General features: G+C 44.2%; 1 protein-coding gene across 1 annotated transcript in view; it reads left to right on the top strand.

Annotated features, from left to right (window-relative positions):
* The window catches only part of cabp4 (calcium binding protein 4), a 36,954-nt gene that overhangs the window by 19,941 nt on the left and 791 nt on the right, over positions 1–16,222 (top strand). The window contains exons 4-7 of the mRNA XM_017685432.1: positions 7,475–7,505; positions 9,958–10,101; positions 11,080–11,189; positions 13,839–13,986. Coding sequence (XP_017540921.1) covers positions 7,475–7,505; positions 9,958–10,101; positions 11,080–11,189; positions 13,839–13,986 — 433 coding nt within the window. The remainder of the gene's footprint in view (positions 1–7,474; positions 7,506–9,957; positions 10,102–11,079; positions 11,190–13,838; positions 13,987–16,222) is intronic.

Below are 16,222 nucleotides of genomic sequence, written 5' to 3'. Positions count from 1 at the left end.
TAGCGAGTCTGAGACAAGTCTCTTAGGTGAGAGTCTGAGTGGAGTCTAGAGACTCTGAATAGCGAGTCCGCGACGAGTCTCTAAGGTGAGAGTCTGAGTCAAATCTAGAGAGTCTGAATAGCGAGTCTGAGACGAGTCTCTAAGGTGAGAGTCTGAGTCGAGTCTAGAGTCTCTGAATAGCGAGTCCGAGACGACTCTCTAAGGTGAGAGTCTGAGTCGAATCTAGAAACTCTGAATAGCGAGTCCGAGATGAGTCTCTAAGGTGAGAGTCTGAGTGGAGCCCAGAGTCTCTGAATAGCGAGCCCGAGACGAGTCTCTAAGGTGAGAGTATGAGTGGAGTCCAGAGTCTCTGAATAGCGAGTCTGAGACGAGTCTCTAAGGTGAGAGTCTGAGTCGAATCTAGAGTCTCTGAATAGCGAGTCCAAGACAAGTCTCTAAGGTGAGAGGCTGAGTCGAGTCTAGCGTCTCTGAGGTGCAAGTTCGAGTCGCGTGTAGAGTGCTTGAGGATTGAATCCAGGTCTGAGTCTCTGAGGTGAGAGTCTGAGTCCAGTCTAGAGTCTCTGAATAGCGAGTCTGAGACGAGTCTCTAAGGTGAGAGTCTGAGTCGAGTCTAGAGTCTCTGAATAGCGAGTCCGAGACGAGTCTCTAAGGTGAGAGTCTGAGTCGAATCTAGAGACTCTGAATAGCGAGTCCGAGACGAGTTTCTAAGGTGAGAGTATGAGTGGAGTCCAGAGTCTCTGAATAGCGAGTCCGAGACGAGTCTCTAAGGTGAGAGTCTTAGTCGAATCTAGAGTCTCTGAATAGCGAGTCCAAGACGAGTCTCTAAGGTGAGAGGCTGAGTTGAGTCTAGCGTCTCTGAGGTGCAAGTTCGAGTCACGTGTAGAGTGCTTGAGGAGTGAATCCAGGTCTGAGTCTCTGAGGTGAGAGTCTGAGGTCAATCTAGAGTCTCTAAAATGTGAGTCCAAGTCAAGTTTCTGAGGTGAGAGTCTGAGTCGAGTCTAGCGTCTCTGAGGTGCAAGTTCGAGTCGGGTGTAGAGTGCTTGAGGATTTAATCCAGGTCTGAGTCTCTAAGGTGAGAGTCTGAGTCGAATTTAGGGTCTCTGAATAGCGAGTCCGAGACAAGTCTCTAAGGTGAGAGTCTGAGTCGAATCTAGAGTCTCTGAATAGCGAGTCCGAGACGAGTCTCTAAGGTGAGAGTCTGAGTCGAGTCTAGCATCTCTGAGGTGCAAGTTCGAGTCGGGTGTACAGTGCTTGAGGATTGAATCCAGGTCTGAGTCTCTAACGTGAGAGTCTGAGTCGAATTTAGAGTCTCTGAATAGCGAGTCCGAGACGAGTCTCTAAGGTGAGAGTCTGAGTCGAATCTAGAGTCTCTGAATAGCGAGTCCGAGACGAGTCTCTAAGGTGAGAGTCTGAGTCGAGTCTAGAGTCTCTGAATAGCAAGTCCGAGACGAGTCTCTAAGGTGAGAGTCTGAGTCGAATTTAGAGACTCTGAATAGCGAGTCCGAGACGAGTCTCTAAGGTGAGAGTCTGAGTCGAGTGTAGAGTCACTGAATAGCGAGTCCGAGACGAGTCTCTAAGGTGAGAGTCTGAGTGGAGTCCAGAGTCTCTGAATAGCAAGTCTGAGACGAGTCTCTAAGGTGAGAGTCTGAGTGGAGTCAAGAGTCTCTGAATAGCGAGTCCGAGACGAGTCTCTAAGGTGAGAGTCTGAGTCGAATCTAGAGACTCTGAATAGCGAGTCTGAGACGAGTCTCTAAGGTGAGAGTCTGAGTCGAGTCTAGAGTCTCTGAATAGCGAGTCCGAGACGAGTCTCTAAGGTGAGAGTCTGAGTCGAATCTAGAGACTCTGAATAGCGAGTCCGAGACGAGTCTCTTAGGTGAGAGTCTGAGTGGAGTCCAGAGTCTCTGAATAGCGTGTCCGAGACGAGTCTCTAAGGTGAGAGTCTGAGTGGAGTCCAGAGTCTCTGAATAGCGAGTCAGAGACGAGTCTCTTAGGTGAGAGTCTGAGTGGAGTCCAGAGACTCTGAATAGCGAGTCCGAGACGAGTCTCTAAGGTGAGAGTCTGAGTGGACTCTAGAGTCTCTGAATAGCGAGTCCGAGACGAGTTTCTAAGGTGAGAGTATGAGTGGAGTCCAGAGTCTGTGAATAGCGAGTCCGAGACGAGTCTCTAAGGTGAGAGTCTGAGTCGAATCTAGAGTCTCTGAATAGCGAGTCCAAGACGAGTCGCTAAGGTGTGAGGCTGAGTCGAGTCTAGCATCTCTGAGGTGCAAGTTCGAGTCGCGTATAGAGTGCTTGAGGAGTGAATCCAGGTCTGAGTCTCTGAAGTGAGAGTCTGAGGTGAATCTAGAGTCTCTAAAATGTGAGTCCAAGTCAAGTTTCTGAGGTGAGAGTCTGAGTCGAGTCTAGCGTCTCTGAGGTGCAAGTTCGAGTCGGGTGTAGAGTGCTTGAGGATTGAATCCAGGTCTGAGTCTCTAAGGTGAGAGTCTGAGTCGAATCTAGAGTCTCTGATTAGCGAGTCCGAGACGAGTCTCTAAGGTGAGAGTCTGAGTGGAGTCCAGAGTCTCTGAATAGCGAATCCGAGACGAGTCTCTAAGGTGGGAGTCTGAGTCGAATCTAGAGACTCTCAATAGCGAGTCCGAGACGAGTCTCTAAGGTGAGAGTCTGAGTCGAATCTAGAGTCTCTGAATAGCGAGTCCGAGATGAGTCTCTAAGGTGAGAGTCTGAGTCGAATCTAGAGACTCTGAATAGCGAGTCCGAGACAAGTCTCTAAGGTGAGAGTCTGAGTCGAATCTAGAGTCTCTGAATAGCGAGTCCGATACGAGTCTCTAAGGTGAGAGTCTGAGTCGAGTCTAGAGTCTCTGAGGTTCAAGTTCGAGTCGGGTGTAGAGTGCTTGAGGAGTGAATCCAGGTCTGAGTCTCTAAGGTGAGAGTCTGAGTCGAGTCTAGAGTCTCTGAGGTGCGAATCTGGAGTTAAGTCTAGAACTTCTGAGATACCAGTCCGAGTCGAGTCTAGAGTCTTTGAGGTGCAAGTTCGAGTCGGGTGTAGAGTGTTTGAGGAGTGAATCCAGGTCCGAGTCTCTGACTTGCAAGTCGAGTTGAGTCTTGTGTCTTTGGGGTTCGAGTTTTAGTCGAGGTTTTTGTAAATGATTTAAGTCTAATCCCGTTATTATTGCCAGAATTGCACTGCATTAAAGTAACCCCACTAAACACCTGTCAGGTTTTAATACAGCTTCAAATAATGAGCTTTTCTCAGGATAACCTTCAAAATGAAACACACAACTAAAGTGCTACATGCAGTAAATGTTGCGTTTAAATGAAAGAGACAAACAACTAGAAACTGCTCTGTTTGCTGTCCAAACTGTGTGTTAAAATGCACCTAAAACAAAATCACTACTGACTAACACACACACACACACAAACCAGTGATACAAACATTGTGAACACACTAAACACTACGTCTGTTTTAAATATACAGTACACTTGTGAAAATGCTTTTAGGTTTCAATTTTAAAACAAAAAGTAGCAACCCATTTGACCACAGAGCAACCTGGCCTGCTACATTGTAGCTACAAATCACAGCAATAAAATTGGAGTAATCCAGCAGACATGAGCATAAATTACATAATTAACACCGTAAAATGCAGTCTAGCTTACCTGCAATGAGCATGGCAACCACAAAATGTAGTTAGGTTTGTCATTTGGCCAGCTTACCTGTCCAAATGAAACAGCCTCATGTAGCTCCAACAATAAAAAGACTGAAACAGCTCATTCTGATCATCTCAGCTTCGAGGTGTTGGTCTCCAAGTAGTTTTATTTATAAATATAGAAGCTGACATGGGATATTAATGCGATTGCCTTGTTCTGATTTTATTTGGGTCACAGTTGGGAGCAGTACTTAACCACAGCAATACATTGCATTAAGAGTTCCCCACAATTCCTTTCTTAAGACAGCGCTGCATTTTAATGACCAACCAGCAGGAATTTCACTAAAAATGACTATTTTACATGTACATAAATACACTATACGATGATGCATACTGAAGCCACACAGTGATAGAGATTTTTTAATGCTGTCCAATATTATGACATTTTCACCGATCGCAATAATTTATTCTCGGTTACAAAATTCAAAATTCAGATTAATATGACTGAAAATACGGCTTCATCTCTCCTTTATCTCCTTAATCTTCTTGATTCAGCTAGAGCTGCAGTTGCGATAGGGAAAGCAGAGAACACCAGATGACTCTGTCCCCCTCAACTTCCTCCAGCTCATTCTGGGGGATCCCAAGTCGCTTCCAGGCCAACTTGAAGAAATAATCCCTCCAACAGGTGCTGGCATGACCTAGGATGTGGAGGAGTGATGGCTCTACTTTGAGCTCCTCCTTGATGACTGAGTTTCTCACCCTTCAAGTAGGGTGTAGCCCACCACCCTGCAAAGAAAGCTCATTTCCACCGCTTGTATCCATGATCTCATTCTTTTGGTCATTAACCAAAGCCCATGACCACAGGTGAAGATTGGAATGTAGACTGACCAGTACACTGAGAGCTTTGCCTTTTGTCTCCATTACTGCTGCCGCCTGTCCCAGCCTGCAGCCTATCTCACCATCCCTCTTCACATCACTCGTGAACAAGACCCCAAGATACAGGTCCTCTCCCCTTACCTGGAGTGGGCATGCCACCCTTTTTATGAGAACACCACTGGACTTGGAGGTGCTGATCAACTGTTTCACACTCCAATGCAAATTGCTCCAGTGCACGCTGTAGGCACTGGAGCCAACAGGACAGCATCATCTGCAAAAAGCAGACATGCTGCTCTCCAGCCTCAATACATAATGAATGACCTTGGCTATACCTTGACATCCTAGCCATAAATATCCCAAACAGGAGTGGAATGCAAAGTATATAGACAGAGATCTCACTGTGGGAATATAGAGACCAAATGGCCTGGAGTAGTGGTCCTGACACCCCAAACACCCAGAGGACTTCCCACAGCATGTCGCACGGAACATGGTCATAAGCCTTTTCCAAGTACACAAAGCACATGTAGGCTTGGTTGGCAAACCTCCATGCCCCATCAACAATTTGCACAAGGGTGAAAAGCTGGTCCAGTGATCCACAACAGTGATAGAATCCATATTGTTCCTCCTCAATCCGAGGTTCAACTGTCAGTCAGAGGTTCCTTTCCAGCACCTTGGCATAAACTCTGGCTGACTCCTGTAAGGGAGGCATGTCTTGCGGGTTTAGAAGTTCCTCAAAGAACTTCTTCCACCGTATAACAATATCCTTATTCAAGGTCAGAGTTTCTCCTTTGTTAAGTACAGCTTGAGCAAAGCCTCTCCAACTGCTTTTGAGTCACCAGACAGTTGTCCAGGACCCCCTTGAAGCCAACTGAAAGCCTTTTTCCAAGGCCTCTTCAAACTCCTTCCATGTACATTCTGTCAATTGTTTCCAGCACACCTTCACTGTTCACTTTGGTCTTCCAGGTCTCACTGCCAGACGTCCCTGCTATCTGATCCAGCTCACCCCCAGATGATGACCAGTCGATAGCTGAGCACCTGTCTTTACCCAAGTGTCCAGAACATATGGACCCAAATCAGATGAAACGACAAAAGTCGGTCATCAGCCATTGACCTAGGGAGCTATAGTAACAGCTACACTGCTGAACATTGTTTTGTTTGAACTTTGTGTTCATTATGGACAATCCATGACTAGTACAGAAGTCCAATAATAATTTACCATTCAGGTTTAGATCGAGCAGGCCAGGCTGAAAAGCCACCACTTGCTACAAGAAGGCCGAATACTGTGAACTGTTGTTTGGTGCATAGCCACACACAATAGTCAGAGTTTTACACCCTGTGATTTGTGAGTATCCCTACAGTCACCAGGCATCTTTCACCCTGTGCAACTCCTGAATAGGAGAGGGACCAACCCCGGTTTGGTACCAGAGCTGACATTGGGAACAGAGGATAACCCAACTACATCTAGTTGGTACTTCTCAACGTCCTGCACAAACACTTGTTCCTCCCAACCTGTGAGGTTATGTTCCATGTGCCAAAAGCCACTTTCCACTACAGGGCCAAGGCACTGCTATATGGCACTGGACCAGTCCCCCACACTGAACCATGCAGGTCGTGGGCCCATATGGTCCCTCCACATTGCCTTTTTGAGCTAAGCCCGTTCTGGTTCTGTCTGCTGCCCAGCCACCAGGCATTTGCCAAGAAACAATGCCCCCAGGCCTGGCTCCAGGGGTATGTCCCAGTATACCTCTCCTGGGCAGGGTACACAATGTATTGTGTCCTTTGTTCAGAGTGAATTTTGGATCATTTTAGTCTGGATCTTCATTTCAGACCTGTTTGCCCTGGGAGACCCTACCAGGAGCTTACTGCAGACGTCTTAGCTCTGAAGATCAATAGATCACATAAGCCCTTCTGCCACGACAAGGCCCCGACCCAGGAAGGGTGCTTCACAGTACAATTAAAGAAAAACAGAGAAACATGCAACAAAAGAAAAATGTTATAATATTTTAGTTATAATTAAATACGTTTTTGTGTTTTGATTGGGTGTTTGAATGTTAGCTGTGGGTGTTCTGTGTGTATGTAAACATTATGTGTGCAACGTTAATCTGACTCTGAGGCAGCTATGGAGTCGTGACGCTTGATATGCTGCCTGTATCAGTTCTCGACTTGTTCTATATAATGTATTTGTTACCAGTACACACACACACACACACACGCACACACACACACACGCACACACACACACACACACACACACACACACACACACACACACACACACACGTGTATGTTGACAGGTATATTTCCTTGCTCTCTCTCTCTCTCTCTCTCTTTCTCTCTTTCTCTGTTCTGCTCACTCACCCACTTGTCCATGTTTTTTCCCTTTTCTATTGTATTTCTCTCTTTCTCTCCATCTGTTTCTTTCTTTCTTTTTTCTTTGCTCTTTTCCCTCATTTTTTTAGTCCTTTATCCCACTTACTCTTTTTTCTCTGTTTCCCTTCTATCTCTCTTTGTTGTTTCTTTCTTCTCTCTGTTACCTGCTCAGTCCCTTCTCTTCCAATCTTTTACTCTTTCTCTAGGCCTCAGTAGGCCTTCTTCATTCTCTATCTGTCTCTCTCCCTCCATCCCTCTCTCTCTCTCTCTTACTCCCTTCTCTTCCAAGCTTCTACTCTTTTTCTAGGCCTCAGTAGGCCTTCTTCATTCTGTATCTGTCTCTCTCCCTCCCTCTCTCTCTCTCTCTCTCTCTCTCTCTCTGGCTATGAATGGTGGTCAGTAGAGTGTAAATGTGGGCTCTGTCTCTCAGGACTCTGTAATAATTTCCATATTTAGATCATTTATATGTCATGATTTTCTCTCTTTCTCTCTCTCTCTCTCTCTCTCTCTCTCTCTCTCTCTCTCTCTCTCTATCTATCTATCTATCTATCTATCTATCTATCTATCTGTCTGTCTCTCTCTCTCTAGGATAGAGAGCTGATGCCGGAGGAGCTGGACGGTGAGTATTTCACTACATTAAATTAATATTTTCACTTCACCACGACGGATGCAACTGTTTTTCTCTATGCTAATGTACTTTAATCAGAGCTACTGAACACCCTCTAGGGAGCTGAATGTTGTAGCGGAAAAAGACAAATAAACAAACAAAAAAAAACCTGGCAAGGTTGTTTGTGCAGAAAAAAAAGGGCTACAGTTGTGACCATCAAATAGTGATCTCAGGCCCTGACCCATCCTCCAAACCTTTTTTGGCGGCCAGTTAGTGGATGTACAAGGTAGGTGTTTCTAATAAAGTGGCCAGTGAATGGAACTACAAGGTAGGTGTTTCTAATAAAGTGGCCATGAATGGAACTACAAGGTAGGTGTTTCTAATAAAGTGGCCGTGAATGGAACTACAAGGTAGGTGTTTCTAATAAAGTGGCCGTGAATGGAACTACAAGGTAGGTGTTTCTAATAAAGTGGCCGTGAATGGAACTACAAGGTAGGTGTTTCTAATAAAGTGGCCGTGAATGGAACTACAAGGTAGGTGTTTCTAATAAAGTGGCCGTGAATGGAACTACAAGGTAGGTGTTTCTAATAAAGTGGCCGTGAATGTCTTACCAAACTCCGCTGATTGAAACGGCTTTGTGTGATATGATGTTGTCACAGAGAATAGCCTTTATTTAGTGCTGTTTAAAGAGGGCAGCTGTAATCTACAAGCTGACCGTTACTCATGGACACCAAGACCTTTCAGAAAAGCCTGAATGCAGAACTTGCCCATTCAAGAAATGTTAATTTTGCCCTAATTCATTCAGTGGATTCCATGAAATGAGCCATGAGCATTTCCTTCTGCTGTAATCTGATGAAATTATGTATGCACAGCCCTTTAACTGAGCTGCTCCTAAAGGCCATGGGGTGCAGAATCACATAGAATCGGTTTAGTGACTGTGACTTAACAGCTGTGTTTATTATGTAATAGCCCATTCAGCCTTAAGCTACAGTATGGTATACAACAGTTAGCTCCGCCCACACAGTCTCATTGGCTAAAAAGTGTTCCACTTTGGTACAACAGTTCAATGATCTCATCATTTTCTTACAACAACCTCATAATGAGAAATATAAGATATATTGAGTAGATCTCAGATGATTTCACTCACTAAGAGTTTTTCGTAGAGCAGTCTACTACCAACCTAACTGGCTCACCGCAGTGTGCTATGCACAAACTGGTGCCTTGTCAAGTAAAATCATCTTAAATATAGTCAAGAAATGTAATATTTCTCCTGTTGAGATTAAAATATCCCTAATTTAAGACTACTTATCTTATTTCTAGACATGTTTTACTTGTTTTCAGTGAGTAAAATGATCTCACTCTGTTGGCAGATTATTGTGCTTGAAACCAGCAACATTATCTGCCAGTATAGTGAAATAAAATGACTTAAAACAAGTAAAAATGTCTAGAAATAAGACAAACAATCTTATAATAAGTGCAGAACCATCTCAAAATGGGAAATATTAGATATAATGACTAGATTTAAGGTCATTTCACTCGACAAGAGACCATCTTCTGCAGTGAAGCAGCCACATTCACTTGCATAAGGCTGATTTCGCTGCACCACAAACCATCACCACAGAGCTCTCTGTAGAAACGAATAGCGCAAAGCCAGAGCACCAATCAGGGCCCAGCGGTCACTTTGTTTAGAGCTGGTTTTGACCTGTTGGTCATACCGACCCAGTGCAGCACGCGGTTCAACGTCAGCGCAGCAGCGTAAAACTTTGGGAGAGTCTGTTCAACATAAATGATGAACTAACCTAACTTTGTGTAAATAGAGCTCAATATAGAAATATGTCCACATATGCAGTCGAGACTGACGCGGCTTTTTTCTGAATTTCTACAAACACCATTTCATTTTATAGTAAATGAGTTTGGGCTGGTTTATGTTTATGAACAGACGCCTACAGATCAACATAGTAAAGGAGCTCATCTGTGATCCTGAGTTTAAAGCCAGTTTTTATTCAACTTAAACTTGGAACTAAGTTGTAAATAAATCTGAAACTGAAACTTTGCTTGTGTGTAAAAAGTGATTTCAGAGCCACTCGGTTCTCCCTGATGGAAACTGTTTACCTTCAGTGTTTTGTGCTTCTCATCATTTTAATAGACGTCAGCGTCACTAATTAATGACGTTCTATTAAAAGACTGGTTTACCAAGAGAGACGCTGGAGGACTTTCACCTGAAATGAGTTCATGAAGCCAGTCTGGTTATAAAAATGATAACAGGACATCAGAGCCAGAATTACTCTTTTAGTACTTTTACTTTATACTTAAGTACATTTGAAGGGAAATACTTTAGTACTTTTACTCAAGTGGAGGTCTAAAGGGAGGAACTTCTACTTTTACTGGAGGAATATTTTACCTTGGGGTCTCTACTTTAACTCAAATACATGGTTTGTGTACTTCATCCACCACTGGTGTTCAGAGCTGCAGCAGGCCTTTAAGGAGTTCGACTACGACCAGGATGGATACCTGCACTACAAGGATGTGGCCGACTGCATGAGGACGATGGGATACATGCCCACAGAAATGGAGCTGATCGAGATCATCCAGCAGATCAAGATGAAGTGTGAGTGTGTGAAGATTTCGGTTAGAGACAACGCACTGCAAAATATGGTCTCTTGTGAAGTGAAATGATCTTATATCTAGTCAATATTTCTAACATTACCCATTCTGAGATGATTGAGCACTTATTATATGATTATCTAGCTTATGTCTAGAAATGTGGCACGTGTTTTCCGTCATTTTATTCAGTAAAATTATCTCAGTGCACTGACAGATCATTTTCCTGGTTTCAAGCTCATTTCTACAACAAGCACACCTGCCAAGATCATTTTCTTAATTACTTTAAAAAGTAAAAATGTCTAGAAATGTAAAAGTTTACAAAATGTTAAATCTTAATAGGAGAAATATTAGATTTATTGCCAAGATGTAACCTCTTAAACTCCTCGAGACCACCGGTGGGTCCAAACCGCACTTCATCATGTTCTTCATAACGTTCATATTCCATAAGCTCCATTCAGAAGCTGGGCGTCGTGTGAGGCTGTAGCTCTTCTCTCCAGTCTAATAGACGGTGATGTCATTTTAAACCCTTATAATAAAAGAAGCTGAACTCAGTTTGTTTTTCTACTGAAAGTCGACCCATTTTTCCCCAAATCTGGGCTTTAAACTATAAACAGACGGCGTCTCTTCAGTGATCTGCTCTGGAAACATCACTTTTATACAATAACACAAAGAGCGTCGGAGATTTTTGGCTTTCAGCAGTAAATTGTGAGCATGTAGTGATATGTGGAGATCAGAAAACACACGTTCTGTTCATTTGAGGGAGGTTTTACAAAAAATTTACATTTATTTCATGCAGTTACTGAATAATTTGTATTATGATTTGGTCACGGAAATTCAGAAGGACAAACCAAAATATGCCCTGGAGAAGAAGAGGTTAAGATCATTTTACTTGGCAAGACATGTTTTTTGCAGTGTAAGTTCTTGAGTTCTCTTGCTTTCCATGATAAGAAGTTAGGAGGAAAGCCCTTGTTTGTGTGTGTAGGGGGTGGTCACGTTGATTTTGACGATTTCTGTGAGCTGATGGGCCCCCGCATGCTGACGGAGACGGCGCACATGGTGGGACTGAGGGAGCTTCAGTGCGCTTTCAAACAGGTCAGTGCAGATCACGGCGTCTGTGAGTGTTTACTATCATCAGACCTCTAAATGCACCACAGAGTAGAAGCGCACTACCTAGTGCAGAGTCTGCAAGATTGCACTTCACTCTTAAAACCGATGGGCCTCATTCACCAACATCTTCCTACATGTGTTCTTGATGAAGGTCCTGAGAAAAAGTCTCTGTCAGGTTCATGACGTGTTCTTAAAGCGCAGAACTGTCTTCACCTCTGTGCTCTTCAGTGTGTGCAGATTCTGTTCCACGTAAGAGAACACTGGTCAGTCAGAGTCTTCGTCAGAACTGTGCCAGTGGGTTTAAGAAGAAATTCCTTCTTGAGAACGGTTGAAGAACGAGGCCCGATGACTCTTTTTGGGTTCTTTATTAATGAAAACGGTTCTATACAGAACCATGAACACTGAAAGAACCCATTGCATGATTAAAGGGTTCTTTGCATCATTAAAGAGTTTTTCAATGTGCTGTGGTTGGTTCTATATAGAACCTTTTTTGAAAAGTGTTCTTCTGTTGTTGTGATGTCAAGCCTGTAACAGTAGAGGCCAGAGCTTTCAAAAGGTGTAGAACCATGTAAAACACATTCCCTGTTGATCTGAAGAACCCTTTCACAATGCAAAGAACCCTTTCTTTGAGTGTTCATTGTTCTATATAAATGTTTTTTTTTTCACTAAAGAACCCTTAAAGAACCATCTTTTTAAGATGCTTTTAAAAGGATTAGTACCCAACATGGAGTCTGCAAGTGTGCACTACATAATTTACTTTCAGACACGTCAGTGTGCACTACCTAGCATGGGGTCTGAAACCTTACCTAGTGGACGTTGAAGCCAAGACTGCACAAATGTGCACTACCTAGTGCGCTTTCAAACAGGTGAGTGAGCACTACAGGGGGTTAATTGTGCTCTACTTAGTGTGTTTCTACACACAGTATCTCACAAAAAATGTACACCCCTCACATTTCTGCAAATATTTTATTCTCTTTTCAGGAGACGACACTGTAGAAATGAACCTTGGGTTGGCTTGTTGGGTTTAGGTCTGGAGACATACTTGGCCAGTCCATCACCTTTACCTTCAGCAAGGCAGTTGTCATCTTGGAGGTGTGTTTGGGGTCGTTATCGAGTTGGAAAACTGCCATGCAGCGCAGTTTCCGAAGGGAGGGGATCACGCTCTGCTTCGGAATATCACAGTACATGTTGGAATTCATGTTTCCCTCAATGAATCGCAGCTACCCAGTGCCAGCAGCACTCATGCAGCTCCAGGCCATGATACTACCACCACTATGCTTGACTGTAGGCAAGAGACAGTGATCTTGGTGCTCCTCACCAGGGCGATACCACATATGCTGGACACCATCTGAGCCAAACAAGTTTATCTTGGTCTCGTCAGACCACAGGACGTGGTTCCGGTAGTCCATGTTCTCTGACTGCTTGTCTTCAGCAAACGGTTTCCTGGCTTTCTTGTGCATCAGCTTCAAAAGAGGCTTCCTTCTGGGATGACTGCCATGCAGACTGAGGTGATGCATTGTTCTGCGTCTGGTCTGAGCACTGACAGGCTGACCTCCCACTTCTTCAACCTCTGCAGCAATGCTGGCAGCACTCATGCGTTTATTTTCTGAAGCCAACCTCTGGACATGCCGCTGAACACGTGGATTCAATTCTTTGGTTGACCTTGGCGAGGCCTGTTCCAAGTGGAACCTGTCCTGGAAAACCACTGAAAAACCTCGGCCACCGTGCTATAGCTCAGTTTCAGGGTCTTAGCAGTCTTATAGCCTAGGCCGTCTTTGTGGAGAGCAACAATTCTGTTTCTCAGAGATTCTTTGCCAAGAGGTGTCATGTTGAATATCCAGTGGTCAGTGTGAGTGAATTGTACCCAAAACACCAAATTTAACAGCCCTGCTCCGCATTCACACCTGGACCCCTGTAACTCTAACAAATCACACGACACCAGGGAGGGACGGTGACACAAGTGGGCACAATCTGGACATGTTCACTGTGAGGTGGACTCACTTGTGCTGCCAGCTGTTTAGACATTAATGTCTGTGTGTTGTTCTTTTCAGAGGACAGTAAATCTGCACTGCTGTACAAGCTGCACACTGACCACTTTAAGATATACCCAAGGTTCATTTCTACAGTGTCGTCCCCTGAATAGAGAGTAAAATATCTGCAGAAATGTGGGGGGGCACTCACTTTTGTGAGATACTGTAGATGAGTGTGCACTTGATAGTGTGCACCACTCAGCAGGAGAACAACAGTTGTCCACTGCTTCCAAACGAAAGAGTGTGCACTACAGTGTTTGGTCCTCTGTGACCTGATTTGAAAGGCCTGGAGAGAGGTCAAAGGACAAACTCATGTTGTTTACCTCTCTCAGTCTTCAGTCATTTACCCTCTACACTCTCTCTCTGTCTCTCTCTCTCTCCCTCTCTCTCTCTCTGTTTCTCTTGCTCTGTCTCCCTCTCTTTCTCTCTCTGTATCTGTCTCACTCTCTGTCTCCCTCTCTCTCTGTCTCTCTCTATCTCTCTCTCTCTTTCTCTCTCTGTCTCTCTCTGTCTGTCTCTCACTCTCTGTACCCCTCTGTCTCTCTGTAACTCTGTCTCTCTCTCTTTCTCTCTCTGTCTCTCTCTCTGTCTGTCTCTCTCTCAGTTTGACTGTAACGGTGATGGGCGGATCAGTTTTGATGAGCTGAAGGAGTCGATGAAGACGCTGCTGGGGGAGAAGCTGAAGAAGGGCGAGCTGGAGGAGATTCTGTCTGATATCGACCTCAATGGAGACGGAACCGTTGATTTTGATGGTGAGCGGCTGAATCGGGCAAATGAGGACCCAGAGAGAGACGGATTAAAGCGACACTTCACTTTCTGGGTGATTTCTGCGCAAAATTCAGGCTCCAGTACTTAACGTCAGGCTAACTGGTGGGACATTACCTTCCACTGAGTGTGTAAGTCCTCTGCGGTCACAGGAAATGGATCAGCATGTGGAACCAGAGCTTCCTGTGTGCTACACACTTTAAAAAGATGGTTCTTTAAGGTGTTTTTAGTAAAGAAGAAGGTTCTATATAGAACTGTGAACACTCAAAGAAACATTTGCATGATTAAAGTGTTCTTTGCATCATGAAAGGGTTCTTCATCTGGTTGATGGAGAATGTGCTATAAATGGTTCTGCGTAGAACCTTTTTGAAAAAAGGTTCCAAGTAGAAACATCTACAGCAGATTGTTGAGGACTCTTTCATGATGCAAAGAACCCTTTGTTAAAGGAAAGGCTTCTTTGAGTGTTCAAGGTTCTAAATAGAACCATTTTCTTTACAAAAGAGCCCTTAAAGAACAGTCGTTTCCTATCACTCTATAAGCTCCATGCTGCCTTTATTGTTGGATACACTGAGGATGGTAAGCACGTATTATTGATTAGTGCAATTAGAGGACCAGGGAAGGACGACTGAAGTGCGAAGAATGTTCCTTCCTCACGTTTGCCTGATCAAAAGTATTGCTAGAACATGTTCCTTCAGCAAGGCCCTGTATTCGGCCTACAGTGTGAAGTAGATGATGGAATGATAAATGATAAAATCACTGTAAGGCATGGCCTCAAGTGGCTTTAAGCTTTTATAACACAGCGGACAACATATAAAGATCACTTTTCAATGCTATTATTATTAATAATAATTAAAATAAACAATTATTCTGCCACGAAATGCAGTTCCTTTAGAGACATCCTTGCCAAGCAACCACGGACGGCTGGAAGAGGCACTGAGGCAAATATATGCTCTCTGAATGTGCATAGTGTGTAATAATGAGACAAGATGGCAAAAGTTCTCTCCAGTAAAGTGAATGTTTATCCAACAAATTACACCTGAAGACATCAGTTGGGCTTCAGGTTCGACTCGGGCCCAAACAACAACGAACGAAACCCCACACTCAATAACCGCAACCAAAACAAGTAATAAACAAAAGACCTAGTTTGTTTCTTGATGAACACAAGTTGTTTATGTCAAAGAAGCAAACTTCAGACAGCAGACCTGTCTCAGCGGACCGACTACGTTCCGGGTAACTGGCTAAATTAGATTTTTAACAAAGCTATCGCTTTAAAGTAAGGGCTGGACTCACTGCGGGTGTTTGACTGACCCCAAGAGTGATGACGAGCTGAAGAGACATTGATGGACAGATGACGAGGTCAGTCCACCCTGAAGACAGGCTGAGTAAACTCAGGACGGAGCCCAAACCCTACAGTTATGTTCCTCTCCAAAGAGCGAGGGCTCAACTGCTCAGACCTCGGGACTTTAACCTTTACAGCCGACACTGCGCGACCACGGCTTCTGAAATGAGGGGCGTTAATGGGGAGGTTGCCCCCTGCTTCGCTGTAGTAACAGTTGGGGAGGGCAATATCGTGTCACAATACTTCGATATATGCATCGTAAGGTTTGACTTTCTGAGATATTGGAAGTTTTAACAGACAAAGGAAAACCCGTAATGGCACATTTACCAACTCTGTAGTAATAATACTAACTAGAAAAGTAGATTTCCTGAAGAAAAGGCAGAATGATTGCACAGCTTAAAGCCAGCTAAGATGTTGCTATGGTATCCCGGGTGGTTGCTAGGGTCTTGCTATGCAGTTGCTATAGTATCCCATATGGTTGCTATGGTATCTTGGTGGTTGCTAGGGTATTACTAGCAGTTGCTATGGTATTCCAGAAGGCTGCCAGTGTGTTGCTATGCGGTTGCTATGCTATCCTAGGTGGTTGCTAGGGTATTGCTAGGTGGTTTCTATGGTATCCCAAATGGTTGCTAGGGTGTTGCTATGAAGTTGCTATGGTATCCCAGGTGGTTGCTAGGATGTTGCTTTGCAGTTGCTATGATATCCCAGGTGGTTGTTAGGGTGTTGCTATGCGGTTGCTAAGGTATCCCAGGTGGTTGGTAGGCTGTTGCTATGCAGTTGATATGGTATCTCAAGTGGTTGCCAGGATGTTGCTATGCAGTTGCTATAATATCCTAGGTGATTGCTAGTGTATTGCTAGCCTGTTGCTATGGTATTCCATAAGG

This window comes from Pygocentrus nattereri, chromosome 28 (genome assembly GCF_015220715.1).
Source record: "Pygocentrus nattereri isolate fPygNat1 chromosome 28, fPygNat1.pri, whole genome shotgun sequence".
Classification (NCBI taxonomy): Eukaryota; Metazoa; Chordata; class Actinopteri; order Characiformes; family Serrasalmidae; genus Pygocentrus; species Pygocentrus nattereri.
The sequence above is the reverse complement of the archived record's forward strand: the minus strand, read 5'-3'. Positions and strand labels throughout refer to the sequence as shown.